Source organism: Hakea prostrata, chromosome 4 (genome assembly GCF_041222555.1).
Source record: "Hakea prostrata isolate BN-2017 chromosome 4, UWA_Hpros_2, whole genome shotgun sequence".
NCBI lineage: Eukaryota > Viridiplantae > Streptophyta > Magnoliopsida > Proteales > Proteaceae > Hakea > Hakea prostrata.
The window spans coordinates 23298154-23315311 of NC_142603.1; the positions used below are offsets into that span (position 1 = coordinate 23298154).

General features: G+C 37.7%; 1 protein-coding gene across 1 annotated transcript; it reads right to left on the reverse strand.

Moving 5' to 3' along the window:
- Positions 1–2133: 2133 nt before the first annotated feature.
- On the reverse strand, positions 2134–6892 carry LOC149018547 (Double Clp-N motif-containing P-loop nucleoside triphosphate hydrolases superfamily protein). Its single transcript, XM_089152746.1, has 3 exons — positions 5082–6892; positions 4410–4716; positions 2134–4299 (listed from the first exon to the last, which is right to left on the reverse strand). Exons 1-3 carry the CDS (start codon positions 6320–6322, stop codon positions 2668–2670), a joined length of 3180 nt encoding a protein of 1059 aa, XP_089008872.1. The 5' UTR covers positions 6323–6892; the 3' UTR covers positions 2134–2667.
- Positions 6893–17158: the final 10266 nt, after the last annotated feature.

The following is a 17158-nucleotide window of genomic DNA, read 5'->3' on the forward strand; positions in this document are numbered from 1 at the left end:
AATTTGTACCAAGTCCCTTGGCTGGGGATTCAACAAACTGAATCCGTTCCTCAAAGATTTGAGGTCGAGGAATCAGTCTTGTGCTTATTTGAGGAGCCACGTGCCTTTGCACGTTTAGTGCTCCATACGTATTAAGAGATACGTTGACCTCGAGCATATCGGCCTAGAGCATGGTTCTAGCCATTTTGTAGAGAGTTCAGGAGAAAACAAGTTGCATTAGCCTTCATTTTTTTCTAGTGTCAGGTATGGTCCCTCTGTAGAACAGTCGACAAGCCTTGCTGACTTGTCCACCTCAGGAAAGCATGAATCGGTCCACACGCATCCAACGATCCACAACAATCAGTTCAACTATAAATGCACCCACCCACCAAAGAATTTGATAATGATCATTAACTCCCAGACTTACCCACAAGCTTCTCTACTTGGGTAATTACTAACCCAATCCTAGGGTATTGTTTGTTTTGAGCCTGACTTAATTTTCAGAGGCGGTTGACGGAACACTGAATTGCCCTGAACTCACTTTCTTATATGTAAACAAATTCTAGCTGAACCAACACCAAATCAAAGTCAATCTTAGTCCGGTCATAAAAGTCAGTTAACTGACATACTAACCCTCCTCCCTTATCTAGACTTGAGACAAACAACAACAGACACTAACAGAGTTTTTATTTAATATAATTATGCAAATCTCAATTGGTTTCTCTTTCTTTTGTTTCTATCTTATCTCATGCAAGAGTTCCTACTAATTGTGATGAACAGAAAAGAAAATTTGGGGAAAAGAATATTTGGAGGTATTTCATATGACTTGGGTTGTTTTTAAAAGCATGATTATCCTTTGCTTTTGTTTTATCTTCCACACCTTTTAAGACAAACATGCTCTCCACAGTTACAATAACGAAAAGGATCATTCTTTTGATGTATCTATCTTCTATTATTTGTTTGGAAAGAAAGAGAGAGAGAGATAGAAAAAAAAAGGTCATGAAAAAAAAAGGTGATGATGAAAAGGTGATGGTTGATTGAGGAACCAACCACTCCCAACCTCACCCCTCTGGGTATAACAGCAGGAGATTTTCTATTTTTTTTTTATTTTTTTTAAATTTCAAACTCAGGTAAGGCTTGTGGGCTGCCACCCTTTAAGTCTGCAAAAAGGTTTCTCTGCTGTGGTTGCTTTGCGTAATAATAATCATCATTCATGTAAGATTGTAAGTGGGAGAAGGTGAAGACTCAAAACCTCTCAAAAGAAGTGGTGTTGGGTTGCCTTTTAATTACTACTTACCACCTTTATGCTTATATATAAAACCTACCTTCTTGAACCCAGTGCTCTCTCTCTCTCTCTCTCTCTCTCTCTCTCTCTCTTCCTTTCCTTCCTTTATTCCCTAGTTCCAGTCCTTTTCTCTGATCATAGAAAAGCCAAACACATCCTTCTCTAACTTCTTCTCTGCCTTTTTCTCTTCTCTTATCTTTTCCTCTACCCTCCCATAATGCTTGTCTCCACTATCAGACAAATTGCCACGTGGATAGACTTCCCCTTTGCCTTCAAGTATCACTGAACAGAAAGTAGAGAGAGAGAGAGAGGCACAAGAGGAACAATAAGACCAAATAGAAGCCATGAAATTCCTTTTCAGGTTCCATATTTGGCCCAACACAGGCCAAATTTGGTTGGTTTGGACTAGTGGTCAATACATGATTAATTGGTTTTACACAGCCACACCATTCTTGCTGATCCTAATATAATACTCTCACCCAGGTATGTATTTAGGTATTTCAGTAAGACTTGAGAGTTTTTAAAATATCAATCAAATACCTAACACTTGATATCAGAGCCAAACACTATCATGTGACTTGCAAATTAGCTACTGCAAAAAAGAGAAATTCAGATTCTTCATGTAGAAAAAGCAAGGGTGCAAAAGACTTGTCTTGTAAAGATGGCTTTGTCAGAAAGCATTATATGAATGAAGGTTAGAGCAGTTGTAACCTTTCAAACTCATTTTGGTGTGAAAGAGCTCTCTCACATATCACAGGGAGGTCAGAGACATATTCTAAAAGGACAACCAAAACTTAAAAATAAAGTTTACTCATTAGAGATCTTAATTCGCTTTCTTCACATAGCAAAAGCACTTCTTTTGGGGCTTGCTTAGATTCTGGATGTCAAAAATAAAGGAAGTACTGCATGCTTCTTGAGTCCCCAAGAAATATGTCAGCAAAGATGCTCTATTTCTATGACCTCATCACCAGCAAAAAGAAAGTAGAGGAACTAAAGAAACTCAGATTGCATAAACCATTCACATACATTCTACAATTTACTTATGAAACACAAAAAAAATTAATTTCCTTCTCTCTCTATCTCTCTCTATACAATGCAATATGAGCAAAGTGGAGAGGTGGTGCCTCATCTTATTGATCTCATTGTCCAGGTAATTAATATGAATAAAATTATAAATGGCAGAAGCAAATTGAAGAAAGTAAAACTATAAAATTGGGCCATTTCTCTGGCTGTTAAAGATTCTATTACTGTCTCAACTCCCAAGCTTGCTCTAAACTTTCTTTACCCCCCCCCCCCCCCCACCACCTCCACTGCTGCAATTCTCTTCTATACCATTTGACCATATTTACATCTCTACCCACCAGCCAGAAATGGGAATGTGCCATTGCAATCCCCTGTGATCTTCACAACTCATGGTCAATGACCACTGTGATCTTATCAGATAGCCATTCCTCACTACAATGTATCTCCGAGTTACTAACTGAAACAAGGCGAATGATGGTGCTGTCATCATGAATCGCAGCTGAAGATAGTTTAGTTTTCATCTGCTGAAAGCTTGGAACCAAAACCTTATCTGCCCAGTCCACCACTTGAGTCTGGCTGAACCAAACACCAGCCACAATCTTATCTAGTGTTTCAGTATCCACTTCAATCGACCAGCTATCCCCGACAATGGCTTCAAATTGCGAGTCTATGGTGCTGGCTATCTTGCTTCGAAGAGGACCAAAGTCCACGGGTTTAAAAGCAATGGCTTCATCAACGAAACTGAGTAGCTCATAAGACAATGGCATTGTGGAAGACCGCAGCTGAAGTGAAGCTGCTGTCATGGAAGGCTGCAAATTCACAAGGCTTCTTCCATTTTCATGCTCAACAGTGAGGTCGCTTGAATTGCGTGAACCTTCTCTCCCGTCATCTTCAGCATTAGCTGTCTCATTCAGATCAAATGACAGACCTGGACCTGATTCCTTCCTAGGCTTCATGATCCGGTCATCATCGTGCAGCCAATCAGCGTGGCGCTTGCAATTTTTCTTTGTGGCAGATAATTTCAGCTGCCAATGCCCACCAGCCACAGATGCAAGCTTCTCTTCATCAACTGATATACAATTCGACAAGTCCTTTAGATTTTCAGGCAACCAACTCGTTGTTAAAATGAAAATTGTGTTCCCAAGGCTGACCTCACGGCCGTGAGAATCTGCAAGCCGACCTCGTTCCATTGCCCGTTTAATTCCACTGTGGACAAGAAAATCTGCTTGATCAATATCCTCAAGCAAAATCAGAGAGAATGGGTTCCTCCGAACTGTTTCTGCTATTCGATCCAATACAGTTTTCCCACGGACATCACTAGACTGTGAGCCAATACGGATAGATACTGGATTGGAACCCCATACAAGCTCTGATAGGGCTGATGCCATCTTCTTCTTACCAACCCTATCTGGACCCACAAACAATAACCATGTTTCACCTTTTGTCCCAACACCACGCCGTCTGTTGTTGCCTGATTTGCACTGGGTTACCGTTGTAGCCACTGCAGTCGCTGCCTCCGGTTGCCACCCTACCCTCTCTGTTAAGCCCTTGAAAAGCCTCTTGAATGAGTCAGCATCCAATGGGCTAATTGCTTTGTCCTTCTGCCACTCTGGGAAGTTGTCTTGCTGTTGGGAAGTGATGCAGCCAGCGAAGTCCTTGATACGCTCACTGTGGTTTTTCTCTGGTGAATTTTCAGAGATCTCTGGTCGCCCAAGAGCAAGGTCTGTTCTTACGGGGCTTCCAGGTGGCGTCAACACCCGTTCTGAAAGTTGGTTCAGCGGTTGACTTTGGTTCATTAGCAGTGTTCCTCCCAGATGTCTGGTTACTGATAATTTGGGTTGGAAAGGTTGACGTTGGAGCAGGTTGAAGGATGTCATTGAAAGGCCAGATGAAGCAGTTCTATCAGAACTGATACTTTGATGAAAACCGGCATGGAGATGCAAACAAGCATCATTCCATTTCTTCTGCAATTCTTGAGTTTTCTGCTTCCACATCATTTCTTGATCCTTGGGCTGTGTTACCCATTAGATAAAACACAAGAGATGGATTGAGTAAGTTGAAATATAATATGAAATTTTGGATTAGCAATATAGAAAACAGAAACGAGGCTCCATGAGAATACCTGCATCTGATCTTTGATAGTATCTGGCTTCGCCATCTGCATCCATGGTGGTAATGAAGACCGTGTTGCTTCTGGTTTCGCTTCAGATGAGGATTTCTCAAACTGCTTTGCTACAAGTTTAGCTAGCTCTTGTTCATAATTCTCCATACATTGTGAACAACAGCTCATCCTTCGGGCAGGATCGACATTTTCAGATGAGCGCCTTGCAAGAGCAGGTTGAGTGAGAGGGAAGCTCTTCAATGGTGAGAGAGACTCAACTGAACTGCTCAAAATCCCATTGCTGCTCAAAATCCCATTGCTTCCAAGCCTGGAAACGCCAAAAATATTACAGAATTTAAATATTGTGGCTTCCAGTGACTAGGTTTATAGTCAACCTCAGAGTTAATCTACTCCATATGCAAGGAGGAGAAAGTTTTACAAGAAACTAGATGGAATTGAACCATAAACTACAACTACATCGACAAAGATGGAAATTAAATAACAATCCCATGAAGGTGTCAATCTTGGAAGCTTACAGGAATTAACTCAACAACAGGAAGTAAATTTCCAAAATCCACATGTACTGTTCATCAATATCGCAGAAAAATAAAATGGAACTGATGTTCTAAACATCAGCACTAGAATTGAAAAACTATGATTCCATAATTACTGAATTGAGGAATGAAAATGCACCTTGGAAACATGCTCGGAGGTGGGTTTCTTGCTGTAATTGGAACAGCCTGCAAATCCCAATCATTCTCCATTGAAGGATGATATACCTGGCACCTCAGGTAGGTCTCACATGTGGCCGTTCCGATTAACCACAACCGGTTACCACACCTCTCATTGAATTTAGCCAATAGCTTTGCCATCTCTGCAACTGCAACTCTCCCAGTTTCCGATACAATCTGCTGCTGTATCTGCGTAGAACCAGGGACGCCAAACCCAGTGGGTTGTTCCACAAGCCATTTCAGGTCACCCAAATCAAGAATCACACCACCTCCATCGCCGTTGTTACTGTTGCTGATTTTGGTCTCTACCAAAACCTCTAACTCTTTAAGCTTCATAGGGATCTGGGTCCTATCCAAAGCGAAGTCCTTATCCAAAGAGATCACCTGAACATTCCTGAGAGGCCCATCCCCTACTTCTCTCCTCTCAATCCTCTGCAAAAGCTCTCTAACCACAGACTCAAGCTCAGATTCACCTACGAAAACTGGGTTCCTCTTCTTAGCCCTCAATAGAATATCTAAACCCTTCTTCACCTCTTCGCTTCTCTGCTGTCCAGATTGAGGAGAACTCCCCTGCTGCTGCTGCTGCTGCTGCTGCTGCTGCTGCTGCAACCTGGGATTCAGATAGAGATTTCTATTCGCCGTTTGTGCAGGACGGAACCCCAATCCGCCACCAATTGTAGAAGAATTAATGGAGCTTGAAGCATTCAAAGACTGTTCTATGGTGGCTTTAACAGCAGGGCTGGAGAAGCTAGCCTCTCTCATGACTCGACTTACACTTGGGTCATCCAGGATCGAAACAATGAGCTGTTCAAGCTCCACCTTTACGGCTAAAAGGGGTTGTTGCTGCTGCTCTGGGCAGCCTCTGCGTTGATGGGCTTGAGCTCGCTTGAGAGCCGCCATGAGAGCATTAGAGATTGGGGGGTCAATACCAGGGGAGAGATTCTGGGCTGAAGGGAGACGCTCAAGGGCGACACTGAAGCAAAGCTCGAGTGCTCTACATTGGAGAGGGTGAGAAGAGTTTGGATGAGATCGAATACAAGCTTGTCGAAGGTACCCAGATGGAGATGCCAAAAGGGTTGCAGCGACATGGAGTGGTGTGGTTTGGCCGTGATTCCGACGAGCTGCTTCGGCGATTGAGTGATTGAGAACGCTTGCCGCCTCTGGGGTTAACGTTTGCTGGATTGTACTTAACCCAGCTCTCATGATGTGTTTCTGCTAGCTTCAACTTGTACGAATTTCTCAAAAGAATTTGCAGAACAAGAAGACACAACTACAGCAATAACTGAAACAAAATTAAAGAAACCCAACAAAATTAAAGCATCTCTATCACCAGCCGTACTTAAAATCCTTCAATTCCAGTAAGAGCTTCAGAGACATCTCATACAGAAAACACAAACTGGGTCGGCCTCGTCTTCTTCTTTTAAAATCAATACCAGTTAATCAAATATTTTCTCTCTCGCTCTCATACTCTCATGCTCACCTCCTCCGACGCCACGACAAGTACGCTTCGAAGTAGGACCTTGGGCAGGTGTGAATACTTCCCAATGGACAAATTCTCACTTTCATGGAAAATTCATCCCCTCTTGACATAAAAACCATCGGATCTCTCTTCTTTCTTTCTCTTCCCTTTCTCTTCCCTTTCTCTTTTTCACACTTCTACACAGGCTACACGCACACAATAATCGGCAAAGCAGGAAGAATTCAAACCGCGAAAGAGAACCATGAGATCCCCTCCATCACATAATCTCTCTCTCTCTCTCTCTCTCCTCTCTCTCTCTTCTCTCTCTCTCTCTCTCTTTCTGTGTGTCTCGTCCTTTCTCTTCTTCTCACATTCTCAGCCTAAAGAGAAAAGAAAAGATAAAACTTCGTCTCTTCCTCTTCTCATTATAACAAAACTACAAAAACCACAACAGTGTTAAAAAGCTTCAGAGAAAAACTACCGTTTCAAACTCCGGATTTTACAAGAAAGCCCTTGATAAAATCCCAATTCCAGTCTGTACCTCCCAAAATCCAGAGTGTAGACAAGGGCAAAAAGGGCTTATCGAGACTTCACATTCTCTCTCTTGTGGTTGCGAGGATTTCTGGGTAAAGACACTTGCGATAGAGCGAGAGAGAGATTAGACTTGTGGATTGACTATGGTGCTACGTCACTAACTGACATGTCCATGTGAGGCTTTAAATAATGATGGTTAGATTAGAATAATTTGTATCTGATCAAGTGGAGTCCGTTATGATCCGATGGTTGTGGAAAAGTGGTCTTACGCTTGCACATTTTTTATTGACTTAGTTTATGTTTTACCATTTGCGTTTAAATTTTAGCTTTTTAAGGTTAGACCATAAAGCATGGATGGTGAACTCTCCCCTTTTTTTTTCCTTCTATTTTCTTTTTATTAATCATTATTTTGTCTCCTTAATTCTAGCTTAATTACTAATCAAATTTTCTTATCTCTCACTCGATTTATATGAAATTTAAATAAGCTTTAATACAAGTAAAGTTTAAAAGTATTCCATGATACAATACTAGTTGATACGTATCACCTAACTAATACAATACTCATACTTCTTTAAGCCTAACTGATATACACAGAACTATTCTGCTTGAAAAGAAATGTCTACCTTGCAACTAAACCCATACGAGAATAGTTCTTGTCCGAGAACTTCAACTTCACTCAAAAGAAATTCCTTAAGTTTTTTTATCTAAAAAATTTCTTTCTCGAATATAAATAATAAGAGTTCAGATCCTCTACCTACATAAATAATTACGTAGAAAACAACATTATCAAGAAAAATTTGTTTTTTCTAATTGTTTAACAATAAAATATACGATATTTTATCTACCATACAATCAAAGATTCCATATAATTAGTCAACAATAAAACTATGAGTTTTCTCTAAGTGGATTGTATTCAACCAAAAAAAGACTTTCTAGTTTCTGCACGCAACTTCTGCCTGGACCAGCAGTAGCCACGCTATACGGACCACATTTCCTTCTCAAATAATTTATATAAAATATAACCAAATTTATTTATTTTTTTAAATTTATATAAATCTCCCTCTCTCTCTCTCTCTCTCAGCTTTTCGCTACTTTTTAAGCATTTAATAAAGTCGGCAAAGCGAAATCATTCAAAACCCTTTCTGATAACGCACGCTTCCCTTCTCTCTCAAACCGAGTTTTTACTAATTTAATTTCTCTCCTTTGACACGTGTCGCACATGCAAGATCTTTAAGTTAGGGTCCCACAATTCGGAAATCGAACGGTAAAAAACTGTGGTAATATAGTTTGGTGGGACCCACCCGCAGAACGCAGAAAAAGCCTCTCTTTATGGCAGAGTGGAAACTAGTAAAACCAGAAGACGCGTGCAGCTTAGTTATTTCCTTTTCCGGCGACCGATAGAAATGAGAAAAAATCAGATTTAAAAGCAAATAGACTTTCTCTCTCTCTCTCTCTCGGGAGAAAGAGAAAGAGAAAGAGAAAGAGAAAGAGAAACGAAAAAGGACAACTTTTTGCATTAATTGCCGCTTGTTTGGCTGTTTCTATTGTTACTGGTATTACCGAAATGTCCCTGAATTCGTATTTAATTACAAGATAAAAAGCCTCCTTTTTGTGTGATACCAGATACAGAGAAAATGTGTGAAACGGACATCTCTCTCTCTCTTCATCATTACGTGGCAGTAACACCTCGCTTTTGAAAAGCGAAGCTTCGAATTTTGTGGACTTCTGTGGCGTGACCGCGTGAGACTGAGAGAGAGAGTATGAGACCGACCGTTTTCCTTTTTATCCCTGACATTTATCTGCAATGACGTTTTTATCCTTATTCATACAACTAGGGCATCGATGGAATTTTACTAAAAGTCTGACTATGGTCGGTGATGTACTTGTCACATGGTGGTGACAACCTAGGGTCTAAGGGTGTCAATTGGTAGAGTTTCAGTAATTTGGTACGGTACCAACTTTGAATATCAAACACCAAAATTGTACCGTATCGAATACAGTATGTTTTTTGACATTTGCAAAAACGGTTCGGTACAATTTCGGTATTAAATCAACACAGAAAAACGGTTTAAACACGATACACTTTTAGTACGAACAAACCCATGCCACTTTTGTTATTAGTTCATTAAGATCCTGATGAAATTGCGACCAAACACTTGATAGAATTTGATATTAACAAAGGCAAAGCAAGTAAATCTAATTAATAGAGACAAAACAAGTAAAATCTAAGAAGAAAAGTGAAGGACGAAACGAAAAACTGAAATAGGGAATTATGGATAGGGTAAAGGTAAAATGTTTTCATTGTAAAATTACATTTATATCTTTTAATTTGGTACGGAACCAATTCGGTATGGTTTCGGTACATACCGACGGTATGAGTACCTAAAACCGGAACCGTACCGAAAAAATTTGGTTTCGGTACGTACCGTATTGGATTTTGAATGGTGTGGTTTTAGACCGTGCAGTTCGATCCGATTAAACGATTTCGATACGCAATTGACACCCTTACCTAGGGGTGTCAATTATGCGGCTTAGGGCGATTTTGGCTGAAAAACACTTAATCCAACACACGGAACATTAGAAAAATAACAGTCTCAGGTCAGTTTCGATTTGGTGCGGTTTAGGATTAGACTAACGTTTTAGACTCGAGTTGACTAACAAATTATGGTGTAAGAAAATAAACAAAAAGAAACAATTGAGCATTCTACGACAAAACTAAATTCATGCAAAACAAAATTCTTATTGGTCAATTTCTATTAAAAAATTAAAAGTCATTCCACGTTATAGAAAACTCACCCACCTATGGAAATCAAGAACCTAGATAGTAAGTAGTAACATAAAAATTGCAAGTTCGTTCCTCAAGCTCCACTAAATGGTTTTCTAGAAAAAAAAATATTCAAACCAAAAATCCTTTTAAATTTCATTTTGTGTTATAATTAATTGTCTTGAAACTAGGTTATTGTTCTATGATGAGAGTGAGTGTAGATTCCCCCCCCCCTTTCTATGAAATCCATTTCATTTCTGAGTTGATATTTAGTTTCATATGCAAAATAAATACATCTAGATTGGATAAATATTTACTCAATTTAAATAAACTTAATACATTCAATTGGACATTCATACTTAAGCCTTCTAATTGTTTTGTAAAAGTAGTAGAATGATTATTTGATCTTTGAATTCATGCTTAATTCTTCTAATTGTCTACACCAACTAATTAGTGGTAATATAATGATTCAAATGCTATTTAATGTAAAACTACAAAACCGATTATAATGGGTTGAGGTTCAATTTCGGGCTAGTGCAAGCTCCACAACCCTCAGCCCAAACACAACTCATTAAGGTTCGATACGAGCTATAACGGGCCGGTGCGGTTCGGTTTTAATGGTTCAGACTACAAATTGACACCCCTATGGCAACCTCATTAGTAGGTTTTGGGTTCGAACATCCCTCCCTTTGCACCTTTCCCCATCCTTTGTCATCTCTTGGACCTATGGGCCCTAATCTTTGTGATTAGTTTGAAGATCATAAATGTTAGAGATATTCCTCATATACTCCCATAGACTTATGAAATGTCTTTTGTGTCCCTCTATTTGTCACTTATATACGCTAAATAAACTGTCTCGAAATACACCAGAGAGGCATTCATTCTCACATGGTATTCGTCGCTAGGTCATCTCTTGATATCAGTTTTTTCCTTTCTTGCTTCGATTCTTGCATTTGGGGTTTTGCGTTCTTGCTTCGTTTTCTTTAGTTTCTTCATCTTGTATTCTCATGGCGTCTGATTCATCAACATCAGATCTGCAATCTCCTGAGCCTCCTTCCATCATCTCTTTCAACATTGTTCATCATTTTCTCCCTATCAAACTTTCTACAACTAACTATCTTGTTTGGCGGTCACAGTTCATTCCTTTACTAAAATCCTTCAATCTCATGGGATTTATTGATGGAACGAGGTTTGCTCCGCCTCCATTTCTGCAATCCGTCTCTAACGCCTCAACATCGCTTCCTAATCCCGCTTTTCTAGTTTGGCAGCGTCAAGCTCAAGCTTTATTGAGTTGGATTCTTTCATCCTTGAAGGAGATGGTTCACTCGCATGTGGTTAACATTTCCACATCTTTTGCTGTTTGGAAGGATCTCGTTGAGACTTATGCGTCTACCTCTCAAGCACATGTTATGTAGCTGCAAATGTAGCTTCACAGTATTCAGAAAGGTTCTGATAATGTTACCACGTATCTTCTTCGCGTGAAACAGATCTCTGATGCATTAGCTCTTACAAATCATCCCGTCTCTGATGATGATTTGGTTCTTTATGTTCTTGGAGGTCTTGGCTAAGAGTTTTAGGCTTTGTGACATCCATTACGACTCGCGCTACACCAGTTACCTTTTCTGATCTCCATGGCATACTCTTTTGTGAAGAAATTCGATCCATTGTTGCTCTTCAAGATCTTACTAATGTTTTTGCTCAAGCTACGACTCTTGATATTTCTTCCTCTTCAAGACAGAATCTTGGTGGTTCACGATACAATTGGTCTCTTTCTCGCCAAAATTTTGGTGGTCGTACTCCGCGTCCATAGTTTAGCTCTCAGAATGGTGTGAAGCCGTGGTGGTTCTATTCGCCCCTTTCATCATGGTGCTTCTGGTAGATCTCCTTTGTTCTATTAGCCATGTGATCATCCTAATCATGCTGATAAGAACTATTACCAGCGATATCCCACTGATTCTTTTGCTCCTCAAGCTAATTGTGCTCGTCAGATTTCAACTGGCTCTATGCGGATTCCAGACTTTGGGGCATCTCATCAGCTCTTTCCTGATATCCACCAATTATCTGCACCTACGGTTTATCAAGGCTCTGAGGTGGTTTGTATTAGAGATGGAACAGGTTTGGACATTCATCATGTTGGTTCTGCTATTTTGAATTCCTTTCAATCTCAGTTTGTTCTTAAGAATGTTTTACATGTACCATGTACCGCATGCTTCACATAATTTGCTTTCTATTAGTAATTGACTACTAACAATCATGTTTCTGTTGAATTTTTTATTGATCATTTCCTTGTCAAGGATCTATGCTAGGGCTGCACCCTGCTATCCGGCAAGCTTAAAGATGGTGTCTATGTTTTTTTTCGGAGTTTCCATCCATGCCTTCTTTTGTGACTGCACTCATCTGCTGTAAGGGCTAATCGTGAATCTTTGGCACACTTGACTTGGCATGCTGGTTCTATTGTGGTTCAGCGTCTTATTTCTCAGTTTCTTCTTCCTACTGTTGGTAATAAATTCAACTCTATATGTTTTTCTTGTCAATTGGCTAAATCTTGTTGTTTGCTTTTTTCTCATTGTCCCACTAGTACTACTGCTCTGCTTCAATTAGTGTACTCTGATCTTTGAGGACCTTCTCAGATTCCCTCCAGTGAAGGTCATCGGTATTATATTGCCTTTGTAGGTGACCATACCAAATACACTTGGATGTATTCTCTTGCTAATAAATATGATGCCTTGAATGCTTTTAAAATTTTAAGCTCTCTGTAGAAAATCAGTTATCTCATTCTATCAAGTTCCTTTAAACTGATTGGGGGGTGAATTTCGTAGTTTTAGACAATTCCTTTTAGCATCGGGTATTGGTCACCGTATTTCATGTCCTCACACTTTGTCTCAAAATGGAAGAGTTGAACGTATAAATAAATACATATTAGAATAACTATTTAATTATAATTAAAAATTAATTAGATCATTTCTATGTTTATAATTGTATATAGCTTACATAAAAATCAAAGACATTGGTCGTATTTACTAGACCCCTTCCACAAATTAATATCTAATGATGGAATATAAGATGTGCAATTAAATATTGACAACCTATATTAATTTTATATTTCTTCAATTAAATGTTATGTGATTATAATACTTACAAAATTCCTTTTATTAAACATAACTTGAAGATAGTAACATTTATTTTTTAATAAATAGAAAATTATTTACAAAGTTCCTTTTTTTTTTTTTTTTTGTTTTTTTGGTAAACACAAAGTTCCTATTGAAACTTAAGGATTTTTTTTTTTATCACTCATATGTATTCTTTGTACGTCTACCCAATATTTTTTTTCTTTCTACTTTATATTTTCTGATTCCTGATTATCAAGGATAACAGATCCCATGTCAATTGTCAAGCATTTTTGCAATTTATTAATTTAGAATATTGATTTGTAATCCAATTGATATCAACTGATATTGTGTTAAACTCCAAATTTACATGAGTATGGATAGAAATTGAGACATAGGTGTTAATGATGGTTACATATCTTTTTCCTTTATACAATGGTTGTAATGTATATGAGAATTTGTATCTAACTCTTTTCTTATAATAATACACTTAAATGTACTTCTACCAGTTGTTCTAGAATCAACATTTCCAGTGATATTCTATTTCAAAAATAGAAGAAAAAAAAAAAAATCAATTCTCGGGATATAAAATATGATGATCATATTAGAATTGGTCTGGGAGTTGCTCCAATAAGTGATAACCTCAGAGAAAGTTTTTTGAGATGGTACAACAATGTTTAACGGAGACCAATAAATACCCCTGTACAGAGAAGTGATATAATCTAAATTGAAGCAACTAGAAGAGTTAGAGATAGACCTAAAATAACCTTAAGAGAAGTGGTAAGAAATGATGTGATATTGTGACACATGTCACACATCTATAAGGAAATGAATGGTCCATAAACACGATATGAATCCCACTAAAGAGTAGTCTGAAAATCTAGTGAATTTAGTTATTCATAGTCATTTTGTTGCACTTAATGAACACCTACTAATTAATTATTATCTTGTAAATATCTAATTCAAGTTCTTAAAACTGAAGTGTTGTTACACCAACCATAGCTCACTTGGCCTTATTATTTGCTATTTAAACATTAGAGGGCGTGATAATGCAAAAAGGCGCTTGGGAAGGAATAACGGGAGAGACGGAAAACGGTTTGTCTCGCTTGGGAACGGAAAACGGGGAGACGTTGATAACGGCGCTCGCTTTAAGAGGGGAAAGTCTAAAGAACGTTTGACAAAAAAGATGTTTTTACCAAAGAATAGAAATGGAAGTGATAAAATTGGTTCAAATTGAAGCCAAACAAGTTTATAAACACCAACATTTTTCACCCAAAAAAAAACAACATATCTATTTAGTGTTTTAAAATATTTCGAACGGTTTATCAAACGCCATTTTCAAGTAAAGAACGGTCTTTAGCACAAACTTAAAAACGGTTTTGCTAGAACCGGCCCCCGGAAACGTTACCAAACGCATACTAGGTTTCTGGTTCTTAAATGTAAAAGCGTATACATCTTGACTGATGCCAACTCTACTACTATGGCATATATGGCTGGTCTTGCCAAGGTAGCTTAGGGTACTTAAGCCTCTATACTTTTTTGTCTTTGTTTCTCTTAATAAAAAAAAATAATACATGTTTAAAAAGCTAAATAGGTCTCCTCTTGACCATAGAGCTAGTAACTGTATCCACTATGGTTCAAAAGAATTTCAAATTATAAGATTGGCTCAACAAATACAAGAACGTGTTTCTCATTGATATACATGCCTCGAGGTGACAAAATAAAGCATTTACATGGAAACTTAAAAATGTTTGTTGTCGATATCTTTCATTTGACTACCCAAGGCTTGAATTAAAGTAGCTCAACTACTCTAACTGATAAACATTACTTTTAACTGATAAACATTTCTCAATAAAAGTAAAATTAAATGAACTATGTAACCATCAAACAATTAGAAATAATAATAATAATAATAATAATTAAAAAATCCCATTTGAAACTTTTTTTTTTTCTATTTTCTTAAGAATGATAAATTGGATGGAAAGGTCTTTGGGCATTAAGGAATTTGGTTAAGATCTTTCTTGCTTTTGTCTTTAGCATGCCCACATCTCAAGCATGATACCATAATAATTCATGTATACTTTAAAAAAAAATATATAAAAAAACTTTAGTGATCTCATCCTCCAACCTCTCCAACTTTTAGATACCTTTTAGATCTCTCTCTCTCTCTTTCTTTCATATTTCAAATGTCACATACACTCACATATAGTTGTGGTTCCTTCTCCATGAAAAAGTTTTCTTGTTAGAAGGAGCTTCTCCCTTTTCACCATCTCTCAATTATTGCTGTGAAGAACCATAATTCAATATATATATCTTTCATTTTTCAAGCAAGCCTTCTTTCTATATGAACCAATGGCCCCAATGTAAAGTTTCTCCATCTCCACAAACCTTTTCTGTTCAAAGCTTTGAGAGGATTAGATCGAGAAGGCTTCCTTAGTGGCTAATTGATGGAAAATCATGAGACACAGGGTCCATAGCCCTTTTCACGAGTGTAAGCCACCCACAAAGTCTATTTATGATATGTTAAAGTCATCAAGGTCAAACTTTAAGCAACATGAAACACTTTCCCCACATTTAAGAGATGGAAACATCATCTCTCACAGACATTTTCTTTCTTAGCCTTTTTACAAAAGAGAAGAAAAAGGTTTTGGTAGCTTCTTGCACTCAAAGTAAGTAGACTTTCTAGTCCTTCCTTTCCCACCTCTTTTTTAGTTTAGAATAAAGAAAAGTGGTTTTTCTTTTGAAAGAAAAATGAATTGGTCATTTGAAGCACCAATCAAGCAAAGATGGCCATCAGTTTTCTTTACAAAGTTATAAAAGTAACCTTCAAGGGTTGGTTCACTTGGCAAAACATCAATGCATTATAGTATGAGATCCAACATCTTTATTAACATCTGGTCATTGGCTTTAGCCTTTAGGCTTAAATACTATGCTTAACTAAGTTCTATTAAGCCATACATGAGTCAGTCTACCCCACATTTATTTTCATGATTATACTTCAATCCAAATTAGGGAAGAGTTTTTCAAACTTTGAGATAAAATTTTACAAGAATTGTTAGAATAAAATCAAATAAATATGAAAATAAGATACAAACTAAAACCCTTTTTAGGTTAGATATTTTCTTTACTCAATTTAATTATATCAATTTCATGCATGTTTGATTCTCTCTTTTTTGGTTTGCCAACCTTGGTTTCCAAGGCTTTGCCCTGACTAATCCAGTGTTCGACCTGGATCGTACACCTGGCTGTGGTGGGTGAGTCTCCCAGCGAGGATTTTTTTCATCCACAAGGTTTCAAAACCGGAACCTTGCTTAAGCGGACCAAGCTGCTTACCACTTGGACCAACCGTAGTGGGTTTGTTTGATTCTCTATCACACAAACCACCCCTGTTAGGTCCCTCTGGAAGAAAAGCCCAAGTATGTGTTACTAAAAAAAGATGAAAATAAGATACAAAATGACACCTCTTTAAGTTTAGGTACTCCCTATATTCAAGTTAGGCTCAATTCGATTTCATCTAGAAAATGGTTGTAACAACCGATATATTAGATTTCATCCGTCTTTCTCTTACTCTAGGGTTTTGCGTATGCATTCTTTTCATAATATTAGCTACTTTAATGTTTGTTTTTTCGTGTAGTCGACTCTAATTAGACTGAAACTTAACATGTGAACAAATACTCATAGATCGACATAAAATTTCAGTCTCAGATGAGTTATTTTACGACAGATTCATATACCCGTACACTATCATATTCACTTAAACTATAATTCATTATCGACCAAAAATGCTCCAAAAAAGCATCCATGTAAACAAAGATATTTTGAGAGATTCTTTACAAAAGGATTTGTTTAGAAGGAAAGAAAGAAGGTATCTTTTTATCTTTAGCTTTATAGACTTTCGGAATCCTTAAAACTACCAACTATAGAAAATCCACATAGAAGAAGCAAAGTAAAGCCTCTTTCCAACTAAAAAGTATACATTGCTTTCTTTTGAGTTCTAATACAAACATTTGTGGACAACCTAATGCCAAAACTTTACACACATGCATTCAACTTTCTAAAAGAGAAACAAATTTATATAAAGGTGTCATTTTTTTAATCTTTGTTAAAAAGTATAAAGGTACCCCAAGATGACTTAACCCCTCTTGATTGTTTATAATAACAAAAAATTCTAAGCA

Excerpts from the sequence above, each read along its gene's own strand:
- LOC149018547 (XM_089152746.1), bottom strand. The coding sequence starts at position 6,322 with ATGAGAGCTGGGTTAAGTACAATCCAGCAAACGTTAACCCCAGAGGCG. Across the intron at positions 4,717-5,081 it reads CCTCCGAGCATGTTTCCAAG|GCTTGGAAGCAATGGGATTT; the intron begins GTGCATTTTCAT and ends TGGCGTTTCCAG. Across the intron at positions 4,300-4,409 it reads CTATCAAAGATCAGATGCAG|CCCAAGGATCAAGAAATGAT; the intron begins GTATTCTCATGG and ends TGGGTAACACAG.